At 38.7% G+C, this 15612-nt stretch overlaps 1 protein-coding gene across 2 annotated transcripts in view; it reads left to right on the top strand.

Annotated features, from left to right (window-relative positions):
- The first annotated feature begins 4508 nt into the window (after positions 1-4508).
- Positions 4509-15612, top strand: part of SMPX (small muscle protein X-linked) — a 45313-nt gene continuing 34209 nt past the window's right edge. Inside the window, exons 1-4 of one of the 2 annotated variants that reach the window (XM_090124629.1) lie at positions 4509-6347; positions 6505-6617; positions 10443-10502; positions 15427-15516. In XM_090124629.1, coding sequence (XP_089980755.1) covers positions 10464-10502; positions 15427-15516 — 129 coding nt within the window. In that variant the 5' untranslated portion in view covers positions 4509-6347; positions 6505-6617; positions 10443-10463. Of the gene's footprint in view, positions 6348-6504; positions 6640-10442; positions 10503-15426; positions 15517-15612 lie in introns of both variants that reach the window. The other variant, XM_090124626.1, reaches the window with a different exon arrangement.

Genomic DNA, 15612 nt, shown 5'->3' on the forward strand with positions numbered 1-15612 from the left:
CCCCCCCTGCCTCTTGTCATTCTATGTGCATGGGGACTGCCTCTGACAAAACCACTGTTTCACCTTACGTAGGTTATTCTATGTTCAGAACTTGAGCTAAGGACATTTCCTCTTCCTTGATAAAAATAAATCATCAGTTTGAAAGTTGGCTCTGAGTAAGCTGTGAGCATCTTCCTGTAGCACTCAGAATGCAAATATTATATTCTAGCACCTTACTGACGGGGGGCACAAGAAATACAGAGCAACCGGCAGTCCTCTAAAGTCATATTCAGGACAAATGATTTTCAAGCACCACTGTTAGCTCCAGCCCTTGAGAACTGAACTGTGCTTTGAAGGGCTACCCCCTGCGTTGCACAGCCTGATGTGAGTGAATCAAGCAGCTTAATATCTATAGCTTCTTTTTTGAGGGTCTTTGCTATCCTTGGACAGAAGATAATACCAGTCCACAACCCTCCTTCATATGGGTATAAAGTAATACATGAAGATTATAGAAAATCCTTTGAGCAATTTCCTAACAGAAACTGTTTATATTATTTTACGGAGAGAGTGGTGAGGTACTGGAACAGGCTGCCCAGGGAGGTTGTGGATGCCCCGTCCCTGGAGGTGTTCAAAGCCAGATTGGATGGGGCCCTGGGCAGTCTGGTCTAGCATTAGGTGGAATGGTGGTGGCCCTGCATGTGGCAGGGGGGTTGGAGATTCATGATCCTTGAGGTCCCTTCCAACCCTGGCAATTCTGTGATTCTGTGATTCTGTGATTTTTAACACCTGAGATTTGATACTGTGTTGAGAAGCATCATTTAGAAGTTACCAGCTGGAGAACTTTAGTGGTCTTCCTGTGCCAGCACTAATTTCTGTTGACAATTTTTCTCTGAATGATTCCAAAGTTTGTGTGGCAGGAGATTGCAAATGACTGGAAATGTTACTGCATCAGGTCTGATTCAATAAAAATAAAGTTTGATAGAGATCATGTTTGACTGCTGGATAGATAGGTATGACTAGTAGATTTATTCATATCTTCACCACAGAAAGCATTCATTCTTAATTATCTTATTTTTTAAAGCTTTGGAGATATGAGAAGCTCAGGATTTTTTTTTTTCCTTATGACTCATAGGAACTAAGATAAGTGTTTTGATATTGATTCAAACTTTAAAAATCTTCACACCTACAGTTTATCAATCTTCAGCTTTTATTTTCTGTTCAGCAGATACAAACCAAATATAGCAACTGATCAATCATGTGTGATTCAGCAACTTGACGAAGTTGTCCTTGAATTTGGTTATTTTTTATCTGACTGCATTAATTTCTTTTTAATGTCCTTGATATTCTCCTTCCAGTGCATTGCCTTATCTCCCTCATTCTGGATCCATCCTCCTAGCCAGATTTTTCACGTCCCAGCCATGCCTTTTTTTGCTGCCATGTAGATGAGGAATCTTTTTTGTTTTCTTTGTTAGTCCTTTGCTGAGTGCCCTACTCAAGTCAGTTTCTCCAGCAGCAGGAACTTTGTGTGTGAGCTGAACACCTTCAAAACTGAAATTTTATTACATGTTTAAGAAACAAGTACATTGCTTTATATGGTACTCAATCCCTAGTTCCTTTGATATATCTGTACCTAGCTCTTGTTCATCTTTGGACTAACTGGACAAAATGGCAAAATTCTTTTCTGTATGTCTGGTAAGACTTCTTAATTTGACCACTGAAGATGAGAGGTAATATTGTTGAGCATATGTAATTAACTGGTAATGTAATCAACTGCATCAGAGAAGTCTCTTAGATACTACAGGCATATTTGAATTATCCTCATTTGTGAAAATGATGGATGGCCTTCTGCACATAATTTAATTAATGATTCACTTATTTCCTTTATTTTTTTTTTTTTAATTCAAAATTGTATGCCTAGAACAAAATCTGATAGTTTGATGTCATGTTTTTTGTATCATTTCCAAATTATGCTGAATCACTGTAACAGCCAGGATGTTTACAGAATCAGCGTGTCGCTTAAAATTCATATTGCCCTCAAAATCTGCCAGTACTTCTGCTCGTTATTATGATATCAGCTTTTAGTGACTAAAATTTCCCAGGAGGAAAGTGGAAACAAATTTGCCATTTTAAGGTTATCATCACATTTCAGTTACTCAAAGCATGTAAGAATTTTACAGAACAAAAAGCAACAGAGAATATAGCTTTTGGGGTAATTTGGTGGTCAAAGCTGTAATGTTCTAACATTTGTGTGGGTTATATTTGTAATGCAGTTTTTAGAACTTAATACAAGTTCTTAGATGATGCTAACAAAGCTATTAAAAGATGCTGGAACTCTGGAATTTAGAACAAGGTCACTGGCAGCCTCTAGTGAGACCATCTTCTAATACATGGCTAATTATTTCTTGATGGAATAGTCTGTCATAATAATCACCATGCTTTTATATGGAAAAGAAAGAGAGCATGCATGAGCTGAATTGATATTCAGCAGCTCAGAAACGTCACAGAAACAAAACCAGCTAATTTAGACATGTTTATTGATTTTCTGTCTATTAGATAATAGCAAATATTTTTGCATGCTTTTTTTATGCCATTCATTATTGAAACAAACTGGTGTTACTGTTATTGGCAGAGCTGTACAAGTAGAAACTCTAAGTGTGAATTTCCCTGTGTATTAAGAAATGTACAGATTAGGAGAAACTGGGAGGAATAAACAGTACCTCAAATAATATTTCTTTTGACATAACAGTTGAGATTTGTGAGTCTTTCTGAAATATTGGATTTACAGATATTTTTAGTTTAAGACAAGAGTAAGAATTGTCTGTGAGAATGCCAAGTCATTGCTAGCTCTGGTGTATATATATATGTATATAGTTGTTGTTCTGTCTAGCTTCATATGATACCACTGCTAAAATTCTCTGTCTTTCATCAAGCTTCTGTGCCAAATAGTTGTTAACTGGAGTACAAAACTCTTTAGCAGGGGGAAAGGGCCCAAATATTCAAATAAAATTTGTGTGGGTTAGAAAATAGAGTGTTCTTTTTTCTCCAGGATCCTCTAGGTTTGTCCTCTGATAAATTGGACTGATAAAGGTTCTTATTTTTAAACCTTAGTCATTATTGTGATTTTTTTTTTAATGTCCATAGCTTCCAAACCTACATGCATTGAATGAGAGAACAGTTTATCTCGCACTGCAGCCTAAATCTTAATATTCTTCACCAAATAATTCAAAGAAATATAATTAATTAACCAGATAATTAATACTCTGGTTCCACTATTTTTTTGCCTGGCAAGAAATTGTAAAAGTGCTAAAAATAAAATAATCAAGCAAAGCTTTACATGGTCAAATATATTACAATATGCCAAACATACTAAGGTACCAATTGCTACTACCCAGTAGACTGAAGGAAAGCTCTAGGGATGTATTTGTTAACTTCTTACTGTAAAGAAGTTTTATTTCATGTGAACTGAGAGTGTGGCTACTCCTTTGTTTACTTGCATTTTTATTTGTATTACCTTGCTTGCATCACACTACAGTATTTTGAACTATAATGGAAAAATATTTTTCTTTCAGGAGCCTCAGGGAAGTTATATCTGTGCTCATGAGATTTCTCAAAGGGCAAAACATTCAAATAAGCATATTGAGTAGTGACAGACTAAAGAAACAATTCTGACATTATACAGTGAAACATCCCAGTCAAGAAGAAAGATACATACACATTTCTGTTAACTATCAACTCTGTTTTCAAAACTAATACGCTGTTCCAGCATGTTCATTAGACTAGCTTCAAGAAATGCAACAAAAGCATATTTTGAGCCGTATTGGGATTTTCCTACTTAAAATAAATATGTAGTTACTATGTCTTTTTGGATCTTTGGACACAGGACAATAAGTTTACATACTCTGTGTCAGTGTACTGTTATCTGGCCCTAACACACCATGCATTTAGTCCATTATTTGAAATGCACATATGTCTCATGATTTACTTATTAAATCATTGGTTGCACGTATTTCACAGATGAATCTGCAAGTCATGGGGCTGTACATCCTGGTGGTTATTCAAAGGCAGTCAAACGCTACACAATTATTGTAAAAAATGCTTTTTTTTTTTTTCCATTGACAACTACACAGAACTACATTTTCTTCTTTTAGTGGACTTGGATTTTCCCTTCAGTCACAACTATTTAAAACCTTTTAGGTGTGATAGTTCATGAGTGTTAGATAAGTGACATAGGTAAATTCTCCTCCTGCTTGAACATCACTGAAGTTACCTGTAATATTACTATATTATGAAAATGTTGCAGAAAACGGCGTTGACTTGATCTTTCTCAGACATATTTGTAAGACACTGGGTTTACAAAGCAATGGCTTGGTTTGTACTACAGAACCTTTGCTAATTTAACAGCACGTGGAGGAAAGAACTCTGTCTGCTTCTTGTATCCCAGAGCTGATTCTTATTATGATAATTGTAATATAAATTGGAATAAATTAATTTACAAGACCATATTACAGAAATATACCACCTCTTTCACTGCCTTCTAATACTTTTATTCTAAATATGATTCTTCACGAAGAGGTACATAAAGTCATTTATGTAATGCCAACTTTGCTTTAACATGGTCTCAACTACCTGGAAAGCATGACCTTAGACCCTAACAGAACAAACTTCTGCATTCTAGGGAGAAGACCTGCCTGTGAGCTGTTATGAACTCTGTCAAGTTTCAAGTGCAGTACTCTTCTTAAGCCTCAAGACACTTCATAGCAGTTATGCCTGCCTTTTCTGGGTAGGTAGGCCAGAGGCCTCACTGGCAAGGCCTGATTGCCCTCAGTATCTCAGCTGGACTCAACCCAAACACATGTGCCTGTGGCATGCGTTCCTGTGTGTCTTTCCTGGGAATGAAGGGGCTATGAATAGCCTGCGAGCTGCCAAAGCAAGTCATCAACTTTATAAGCTGCTTCTAGATGACAGCTCTTTTGGGAAGAAGGGCAGCAGAGTGAGTCACTGGCTTAATGAAGTGGTCTGGGATGTCATCGTCCTCGTTGAGGTAGTTGAAATGGAATGAGTGGTGTGTCAAGTGAGTTAAAGACAAGGGAAATCCTCCCTGAAATCACTATCGCAACCATATTTTGGCATAGTTTTGGAACTTGTGGACTGTCCCTTAAAAGTTCCCATATCCTCCTCCAGTCTCAAGTGGTTGTGCAGTATCATAGAATCATAGAATAGTTTAGGTTGAAGGGGATGTTAAATCCACCCAGCCCCAACCCCTGCTGTGGGCAGGGCTGCCCCCCACCAGCTCAGCTGCCCAGGGCTCCATCCAACCTGGCACTGAGCGCCTCCAGGGATGGGGCACCACAGCTTCTCTGGGCAGCTGTGCCAGCGCCTCATTGCCCTCTGAGTAAAGAATTTCCTTCTAACATCTAACCTAAATCTGCTCTCTTCTAGTTTAAAGCCATTGCTCCTGTCACTGTTGGACTGTGTAAAAAGTCAGTTCTCCTCCTGTTTATAAGCTCCCTTTGAGTACTGGAAGGCCACAATGAGATCTCCCTGGAGCCTTCTCCTCTCCAGACTGAACAAGCCCAGCTTCCTCAACCTCTCTTCACTCCAGCTCTCTAATCATCTTTGTGATCCTCCTCTGGACCCCCTCCAACAGCTCCTGTCCATCCTGTACTAGGGGCCCCAGGTCTGGACACAGTACTCCAGATGGGGCCTCACAAGAGCAGAGTTGAGAGGGATAATCCCAGTAACACCAGTAATGACACTGCTGTTGTCACAGTTAGTGCTGTGGGTCAGTGGAAAACAGGCATAGCAGAGCAAGAGGAAAGTTCACTCCTCTGAAGCTGTAATGGGCAGGAGGCTGCACTTACAGAAGTGGGAAATGAGGCTATGCCCCACACATGACTTGCTCATCTCCTTCACTTGACTGCAGCACTCACAGGTAGTGTGAGCACAACTGTATAATAACTTTTCATGTTTTTATTAACTATATGAGCTTTCCCACACACTTTTCCTTTGGCTTTTCTTCATCCATATGCCCTACCTTTCAACAACCAGCAGCCATGGCCTCACCAGTTCAGGAGCTCTCCTTCCCACCAGCACAGCCTTCCTGCATGCAAGAACAGCAAACAAAGACCCTTGAGCAGGTTTGCTCTCAATCCAGCAACAATATAGCAAATGCTGGTGTGACATTCACCTCCCCTAAATAGTCCCACTGAGGTGAGTTCTTCATAATTACGTCTTCATAATTATTTCTTTCTCTGATGTGGCAGGAGGGAGGGAGGCATGTGCTGCCCCACACACCGCTGGAGGAGATGTGTACTACCTCCCACCATCATGTGCCTCAGGGAGAGGGAGGGCATGAAAAGGACCCAAAGGTGTGTTCCTTCAACACCTACTGCTTGACACTTGAGCCCTGGTTTTACGATGGTCAAGTGTCACAGGGGACCAAGTTACAGGGTGAATCAAATGCTATATTTAGGAAGAACAACTGGAAGCTATGACAGGAATTCTCTTTTACACTTTGCTTCTCAGCCGAGTTCCACTCCAGCCTGGAGCAGCTCTCGGTGCCGTCCAGGCTGAAAGCATCAGAGCTGTTTGAAACACATTTGGCGGATCACGGTCAATAATTCAGCCAGTGGAAGAAGGTACCTCTTTCACCATCGGAAGGTGTATATACTCATTTGACGGTTTGGAACTTTTCTTATATAACTAGATAAGTAAGCTAATGTTGAAGAGCTCAATTAAAAAAAGACTTATGAAAACTCTTTAATAGCTGGCTGCGAGGTTACTGTAGTAGTTCTGGTTTTATGCCTGTTTTAATGTCTTGTGCACAATATTTAGAACAGATCATTATAGTTATTGCTTCATCGACTGCGAGGATCTTAAAAGATTTAAAACTGTCATTTAAATGCCTGCTGACTCATAAGAAGCACAACTGTATTAGCTTAAATGCTATAGTCCATAGGTACATGCTTATTGTTTTCTATCTGCTACATATAGTGAGATGTTATGGGAGGGGTTGATAGTAAGAGAGGTAGTCTTTCACTGTTAGTTTAACAGGTAATAGTGATGGTGGGAACTGCATTACAGAAAATATAGCATTTTCTTACAGCATGTAGTAACACTCAGGAAGCTGCAAAGCGGGGGTTTCTTTTCTTTCTTTGTGCTAGCAGGGTTCCATAGTGATGTGGTTCCTGTCTAAGCCTTTTAATAAGATAATACACTGTGGTTCTGTGTCCAAAATAGCCTTTGTGCTTGATGCTGTAAGTACAGCAGGGGGGAAAAGGACAGCATTCAGCTGGGGGGAGTCCCTCCTGGTGTGTGTAAGCTACTGTGCATCTCTTGTGCAGATTACAAAAGATGGCATTATGATAGCTCATTGCATTTAAAGCAAATTGAATCAGTCAGCTCATTATCTTTCTGCAGCCCTGTCAGAAATTATTTTTAGCAGAGGGACAGTAGATATGTCCTTTGTTTTTTAAAAGGATCTTTTCACAACACAGATTTTTGTCAGCCTACAAAATGTAGTGATTACTTTCACTGGGAAGTGAAGAAAGCACAGGAATTTGCAGGGGCAGCCTGGCATTAAACAGCTCCAAACTGAAATCTGTTGCTGCTGCTTCCTAAGTTTGGCTCAGCATGCAGACCATAAAAGGTAAGAGGTAAGGTATGGGGCAGCCCAAAAGGCACCGAGACATAAAGGCTGTGTGCCTTTACTGCTTCTCTGAGCCTGCACATGGGAAATTTGGCCATGGAAGTGACTGTGGGGAGTGATTTGTCCGAGTTTGCAGATTGGAGTGGAATGACAGAAAAAATCAGTCAATCAGTCAGTGCAGCACTATTAACTTTCTGAGACACCTGGAAAAAATATAGAAATGTATATGAATACAATAATTACTTCAGTAATAGATGCATCTCTAATGTGGGGTTTATTTTCCTGTGGTTGATGGTCAGTACTGTTCTGGAGGGAAGATCAGGAGGGGGAAGGAAGAGGAAAGAGCTGGGGAAGATTGTCTATTTTTACTCAGTGGTGTGCTGTTGTCCTGATTTCTCCAGCAGTAATGAGGACAGCATAAACTGGTAGGAAAATCACCTCCTCCGAAAGCAGTCCTACACAACTGTATCATACGTCTGTCTTTAGGAACAGGAGTCTGATTGCAATCATTGCAAGCTCAGAGGATCTCACTGAGGAGCATGATTGCTTTTCTTTTAAAGTAGAAATTCCCTGTAAATCCCTACCCATTTGTTTGAGGTAGCCACAGAAATGTGGAGCACTGTTTCTGCATTGCAGACACACAAGACGGAAGAGTTTACCTTGCCTGAATTTTTTTGTGACTGTTTAGAAAGTAGACCCGCAGTGTTTTAAAATGTTTCTATTAATTTCCTGCTCTTTTGTTTCCATCTTTCCATTCTAATTTGAAAGAGGAAAAGATAAGAAAAAATAATTAAACCTTTCTGTACTATGAGCCCTGTTTTCCAATAAACTGGTGGACTGATTTATATTTATTTTTGGAATAGAACTCCGATTAACAGCACAGTGCATCAGTGTAAGCTGTGTGGCAGTCATAAAGAAATGTTTATTTCTATGCATAGCAAGGACTTTTAAAATGGAAAGAGAGTGTAATAAATCCTTCAGTTGAAATTTTGGCTTACTGAAATCTTTGCAAATGTTGCTATGAACTTCAGTGACTAAGCTCTCATCCCTCAAACTGAATTCTGAACTTTTCTAAACTATCTCTGATTTCAATATAGTGCCACAATGTAAGATTCACTAGAAGCATGCTATTTGCATTTGACGTGGCTGGATTTTTTTTTTACTGATTTACAAATGTCAGTTCACCTATTTAAATCTGAAGCCTACATCCTCTGAGTTTGGGGTCAGCTAGCACTCATACAGCTGAGTGTGCAATCAGAGAGAGACCTCTAATGGCAGATCACCTGCACTTTAAGTTCTGTTCAGAATTAGGAAGAGATTTAAAGCTGATAAGAGAGCACGCAAGAACAATCTTCCATCCAGCTTCAGGGATACAACTTTGGACTGATACTCTGGTCTGAAGGCAACTTACAACAATCGGTATTTTAATTTGTTACTTGCCTCCATGGGAAAGTTATGCTCTTTGGAGTCACGAAGTCTTTGGCTTGTGATTTCTCACTGTATTTCTACTATTCTTTCCTACATCATTTATTACTGTTCTCAATATTTTCTTTCAAATGTTAGGTAAATACTGTAGTCAAAATATGCTACAGTTTGGTTGTTATCAATGAGTTCTCTGATGGATTTTCAAGTGTTTACTGATCAACTTTTAGTATTACTAGTCTTACTTTTCATTATAATGAGATAGTGATGAAGGACTAGTCCAGTTAAAGTAATAAACCTCAGTGAAATAGTAAAATGCCGAGACTATTATTCAATTAAAGGGATAGTAAATTTCTTTTTCTTTCCTTCCTCCCCTCCCCTCCCCTCCCCTCCCCTCCCCTCCCCTCCCCTCCCCTCCCCTCCCCTCCCCTCCCCTCCCCTCCCCTCCCCTCCCCTCCCCTCCCCTCCCTTCCCACCTTCCCCTCCCCTTTTCCTCCCCTTCCCCTCTTTCCCCCTCTTTTCCCCTCTCTCCCCCTCTTTCCCCCTCTCTCCCCCTCTTTCCCCCTCTCTCCCCCTCTTTCCCCCTCTTCCCCCCCCTTCCCCCCTTCCCCCCTTCCCCCCTTCCCCCCTTCCTTCCTTCCTTCCTTCCTTCCTTCCTTCCTTCCTTTTCTTTTCTTTACAGAATCATTAGATCTTTGTTTTTGTTATTGAGTATTCTGTACCAGTCTGTATTTCTGTTTGCATGAAATTATATGAAAAATGTTGTTTTTATTTTCTAATTTTTTTTTAGTTTCTGGTTGCTAAAGAAAATTAATGAATCTGAATGATCTAAAACTTTGAAGAGATTCTGCTTTGTGCCCTAGCAATTCTCAGAAAGTTACAGTTTAACCATCTTGATCATTTTCAGTCTACACGTATGAAGAAATTACAAAGATGTGTGAATTAGATGATTATATCTGCACTTATCAATGCTTTGTGACAAGTTATGCTTTATTTGAAATTAGGTTTAAACTTAGAGTTCTAATAACTCCTACGCACGTACTGTGTCAGTGATAATCATGCATTGTTTATTCTCAAACACTTCCTTTAGTTCATGCTCATTTTACGATGCCATTAAGGTTTGAGAGATTGTTTATCTGTACTCATTATTGTTTTTAATGTGCAAGAGAGAACTCCATTTGTGGCTATGAAAGATTAATTGGAGAAGCTCAGGTGTTCTGTCTCCTTTTGATATTCGGAAGGAATACCTAAGCAACTCTGAAACTGAAACGGAAATAGGAGATGGGCAGGTGAAATGGATGCCTCTCAAGAGGCAGCATGGGTTAAGTTCTAGTTTATCTCCCCTAGGTATCAGAATGTCACAGCCTGTAACACTTTCCCATTTTGCTTGCAGGGATAAGACACTGTCTTAAAAATGTCAAAACAGCCAGCGTCACATGTCAAAGCCATTCAGGTAAGAGACAGTATTTATGTTTCTAATATAATAAATAATAAATCTCAATCTCTGTTGTCTGACAGACTGCACTTTGCTCCTACAAAACCCTGCAGAAGTGCTAAATGGGGATTATTCTTTCAAAGTTAAAAGCTTGGTACTGAAAAATTTTGACCTGAACAAGATCTTATAATGTGAGCTGAGAAAAAAATGGATCAGATAAGCTGTTTGCTCACTCGCTTGCTGATGTATCCTTTTCAACATTAGCTTATGTCTGTTGGTGAACCAGCAAAGTAAAACATGGTGATATATCTACAAAACTGATCAGCGTTATGAGTAAAACTAATTATTTCAACTATTGGATTTTCCATAGAGTTAATGTAATTTTGGAAGAACTTTAGTCTAAAAGGATAGCAGAACTATTAAGGTTTTTAATGCCTGTATACCCTCAATAAAAAGAAAAATAATGTAATATTTGATTAAGAAAACATTTTGTTTAAAGCATAAATAGAATGTGAGAAAAGCTTACATTTTCAGTAGAAAAACCTTATGTCATATACTTCCTCAAATGGCTTATTGTCATAAGAATGAAGTTGGTTGTTATATTGTTGTAAAAGAAACACTTGGAGAATTTGCCCATTGTCATCATGAAGTAATTAAATTGTACTTAATTCACACTATCATTGATTCTTGTAAAAAAAATAAATACCTGAGATGCAGAATTTAACAGTGTTCTTGAATTTTGTAAAATGCACCTGTAACCAAATTTTTGTCACAAGTTCAGGTTCCCTTTAAAATATATAAGAATCATAAAATGGAATTTCTGAAGTCTGACCTACCCTCTGTTTCCCCAAGGTAATACTAACTTAGTGGACTGAACTATCAGGAAGATTAGTTATCTGGTGGCTAGACAGCATACTAAAGTGAAAAGACACTAAAATGCTAATTTTGGTCATCATCATATGTACTGGAAAAGAGATGCAAGTTAATTCAGTTGAAATCATCAGAAGCCACTGATTTCATGTAGTTCAGATTTTTATCCCTCATATATAGATGATGGAAATATTTATATGATTAATCATAGAATCATAGAAATCATAGAATCACAAGATAGAAAACGACCTCTAAGATCATCTAGTCCAACCATCTTCACATTACCACTGCTACCACAAGCAACTAAACCATATCTCGCAGCTCCTCGTCCAGACACCATGAAAATTTTTTTTCATTTAATGAAAAAATGTAGATAATTCACAGATTAAAATGTTTTACATTTTAATTTTGAACTTCATGAGCATGTACAAATGTTTTTAAGGAATCAATTTAGTTTGTCCATTAAAAAATGCATTAAGTTGCAGCAGTGAGTTTCATATATTATGAAACTTTAATTTTTACAATGGTAATTTGCACTAGGAAAATTACTGTACAAACTTTAAAATAAATCTATTAAATATTGTATCAAAGGTTGCTCCAGCAGGGAGACTTGCTCTTGAGTTGATGCTTGTTGCACTTGGAGTACTCTGAGAACCACAACTCAAAATGTCACATTACTTTCATACACTGTGATTCATATATTATGATCCTCCTTTGCTATTAGATGTTATTGCAGTAGGACTGACATCCTGTAGAGAATATACATAGTGCTATAACAACAGAAATGTAATGCCACCTCACTGACTGAATTATCTGGTGATGCTGGATGTCAGGAGTAGTTTCTTTCTGACTGTACAGGATGTACCCTGAAGTCTTCACATGCCAAGAGCTACTAAATACAGACATGTAAAGAGTAACATCTTGTTCCTAAGGGTAGTTTGGGATCACAGGGGACCAAAGAAGTATTAACTTCTAGTAACTTTCATTGCTTGTTTCTCTTTACTCTCCTCCTCAGGATGTTTATAGCTCTCACTGACAATCATTCTCCCCACAAGCACTATTCTTTTTTTTTTTTTTTTTCTATTTCTTTCTTTTCCTTTTCTGAATTACATGCAGTTTTTTCCCTCCCCTCTTTTATTTTGTTTGTTTTTTGTTTTGTTTTTGTTTTTTTGTTTTTTGTTTTTTTTGTTTTTCAACTTGAACATGTTTATGTTCAAGGAGCTTTCCAGCTTATTTAGTAATGCTTCTGGACAGGTAGGAATTAGTATTATACTGTGAAGAATTTATCTAAGGTCATGTGCCAACATAATAATATAAGAAGCATTACTTTCAGAGCAGCCCTCATTCTCACAGAATCATTTAAGTTGGAAGGGGCCTTTAAAGGCCATCTAATGCAACTCCTGTGCAATAAGCTGGGCCACCTACAGCTACATCAGGGTGCTCAGAGCCCTATCCAGCCTCACCCTGGATGTGCACAGTGACGGGGCATCCACCACCTCTCTGAGTGTGGGTGCACCTGTGCCAGTGCTTCATTGGTTCCACTGCTTCACTAACTGTTTCAAAGCCCTTTGTTCCTGAATACCTGAACCTGATCCCAGTCAATTTTGGTTAAAATACAGCAAGACTTTGGCTTTTGATTACTACTGAATGAGCAACAACCACTACCAACAAATACAAGGGATGCACAGTGTTTACCAAAATAATTGACACGTATTCCACATTCATTCATAGTTCATAAACTTGTTACTAGTTGCAGCAGAACTTAGAAGGTGGCCTTGAGAAAGACAAAGATTGGATGTTGCTTCTCAGAAAGAAGCCACATACTTTTATATGTGTTCCCTTCAGAGTGTTCAGGAAGACCTTAGTAGAGTACATTAAGACAAATTTGTACTCATTATGAGAACTGCAATGACATCCAAACTATGATAGGCACTTTCCAGAAACAAAGAAAGATGTAAACCCAATAAGAATCGGTATTATTAAAAATAAGTAACACAGGTACAAACACAGGTACAGAGGTCTGACTACAGCAATTATAATTTACAGCTTCAAGAGTTTGGAATGAAAAATGTTCTATTTAGCATTTCACTGGATGGGGTCAGACAAGAAAGAGGTCACCAAGATTTGTGTCTCCATCCCAGCAGCCAGGTAGCAAAAGCCCTGAGGAGGATTTTTAAAATAAACACAAGTTATACATTTGTGTTGATTGCAACACAAACACAATCCTTCCAGAGCTACACTGGCATGCAAGACTCAGTCCATTGCTCATGCTTTACATGGCTGCTTATCCACGAGAATGGACCAGCCTTGAGTTAAAAGGAGATTTATGCTCAGGATTCTAGCATTTCTGGTCAGGTGCTACTAGGAAATTAGCCATACTTTCTTTCCATCCTAGAAATATTTAAAGTTATCATGTGTTATAGTGTGGTGTGCTGTCAAGTCCAGACAATATTAAACTATGTCTTAAAGGCTGCTCATTTTACTAAGTATTTCATGTCTGCATACATCTTGTCAAAACTCTGAAGTGAATGCATTTATTGCAGGTAAAATGGTTCAGACCACAGCAGTGTGATACAGATCACTCTGAAAATGCTGAAGTGGACCAAAGAATGGCTTCTTTAATTTGATTAGCAGTCTGGCACTTAACGGTTCACTTTTGTTTCCTGAACCATTTTTAGTCACTGTTGATCTGTCCATCACAGGAAGAAATGCAAGGATTTACAGTTTTGTGGTCAGCCTTGGGTGACTGTAGGAGGCTGATTTCTGCTTTTATTGACTCCAAGAAGAATAGATGCCCAAACAAAATGAGGAGGAGAGATCCGTCCTGGGAATAGCTCTGGTGATTGAGTTCTGCAAACCTGTGTGGCCACACTCTCTGTTAAGTGCTAAGCTGTTTCCTATTCCAAAAAAAGCCTCTGACTGGAGGTACCAGAGACTGTCTGGGGAGATGCATAAAATTATAAATAGCAAAGTTGTTTTTTTCCACTCCTAAATGAAATAATGGGTTAAGTACTGTGAGGCTGAAAATGCTCTGTCTCCTGGGAACTTAATGAGTGCAGATGAAAGGTTTCACAATATCTAAACTAATGCTCAGCAAAAAAGCATGTGAAATGAATCCTTATTTGTCTCTAAAATACATGGCTCTACAGATATTTGTGAGCTCCACTGAAATGGAATCAGCAACTTGCATAAATAGAAGTATAAAAAAATGAAAAAAGAGAAAGCTGCTTATTTCATATCAATTGGATTCTTAATTCATCAGGTGCTGAATTATGGCCAGAACATTTGTGGGCTGTGTTCCTGTGGTTATCCAACCTGGGCGCAATCTGCAGGACCATGATTTGAGCAGAAGGATGGTATTGTTCATCCTCATTTTGTGCAAATCAGTCAGATGGTAAATGACAATAAAGCAGCTCACTGTGTGAAGGTTCTCTGCTTCAGCTCAGTGGCATTACCAATTCACCCGCTGGTTTTCGAAGTGGGAGTCATGATATTTTGATGACATTTCCTATGAGCAGCTTCTTTTCAGAGATCGTGAGATAAGAATAGGTTTAATTTGTGCACTTAGTTGATCACACCATTTGACTTTTAAAATGATCCTGTCTGGGTCACACAAGGACAGATACATTTTAGCCATTCTTCCCTAAGCTGTCCTTCCAGGAATCTTTGTTTTTAAAAATTTATTGCAAACTGCATTATTGTGGCTACTGGCTTATCTCACAGATAAAAACACAGATTTCATTAGTCATAAAGGTACCGTTTGGAGGAAGGTTGTTGAAGCCAGGGGCTGAAGCCAGGCTCTATCATGTGTTTGACCAGGATTGGGCTAATTTGAGAAGTGGGCCCCTTTAGAGCTTCTCCTACCCCTGTCTGGGTAGCTTTGTTTTTTCACTTTCCATCTTCAAAATAGAATCATGGAATCATGGAGATGGAAGTGTTTCTCTTTCCCATGGAAGTGTTGTTAACGAATGTCTGTACAATAATCTGTACTCCTGTTGCACCCTAGAATTTCACCACTAACTGTGTCTATATATCAGTCATTATTGTAAACATTATAATTTCATTCTGACAGGCTAATATTAACATCCCCATGGGAGCGTTTAGACCTGGTGCAGGACACCCTCATAAAAGAAAAGAAGTAACACCTGAAGAAGTGGAGGAGGTAAGAAGAAGTGGGGCTTTTCAATATTTTCTTTTTTTCAAGGGAGTCCTTGACACTGATGTAAGAAAGCATTTAAATCAATCTTACAGCACTACC

The sequence above is a fragment of the Phasianus colchicus genome, chromosome 1 (assembly GCF_987193195.1).
Source record: "Phasianus colchicus chromosome 1, bPhaCol1.hap1.1, whole genome shotgun sequence".
Lineage (NCBI taxonomy): Eukaryota > Metazoa > Chordata > Aves > Galliformes > Phasianidae > Phasianus > Phasianus colchicus.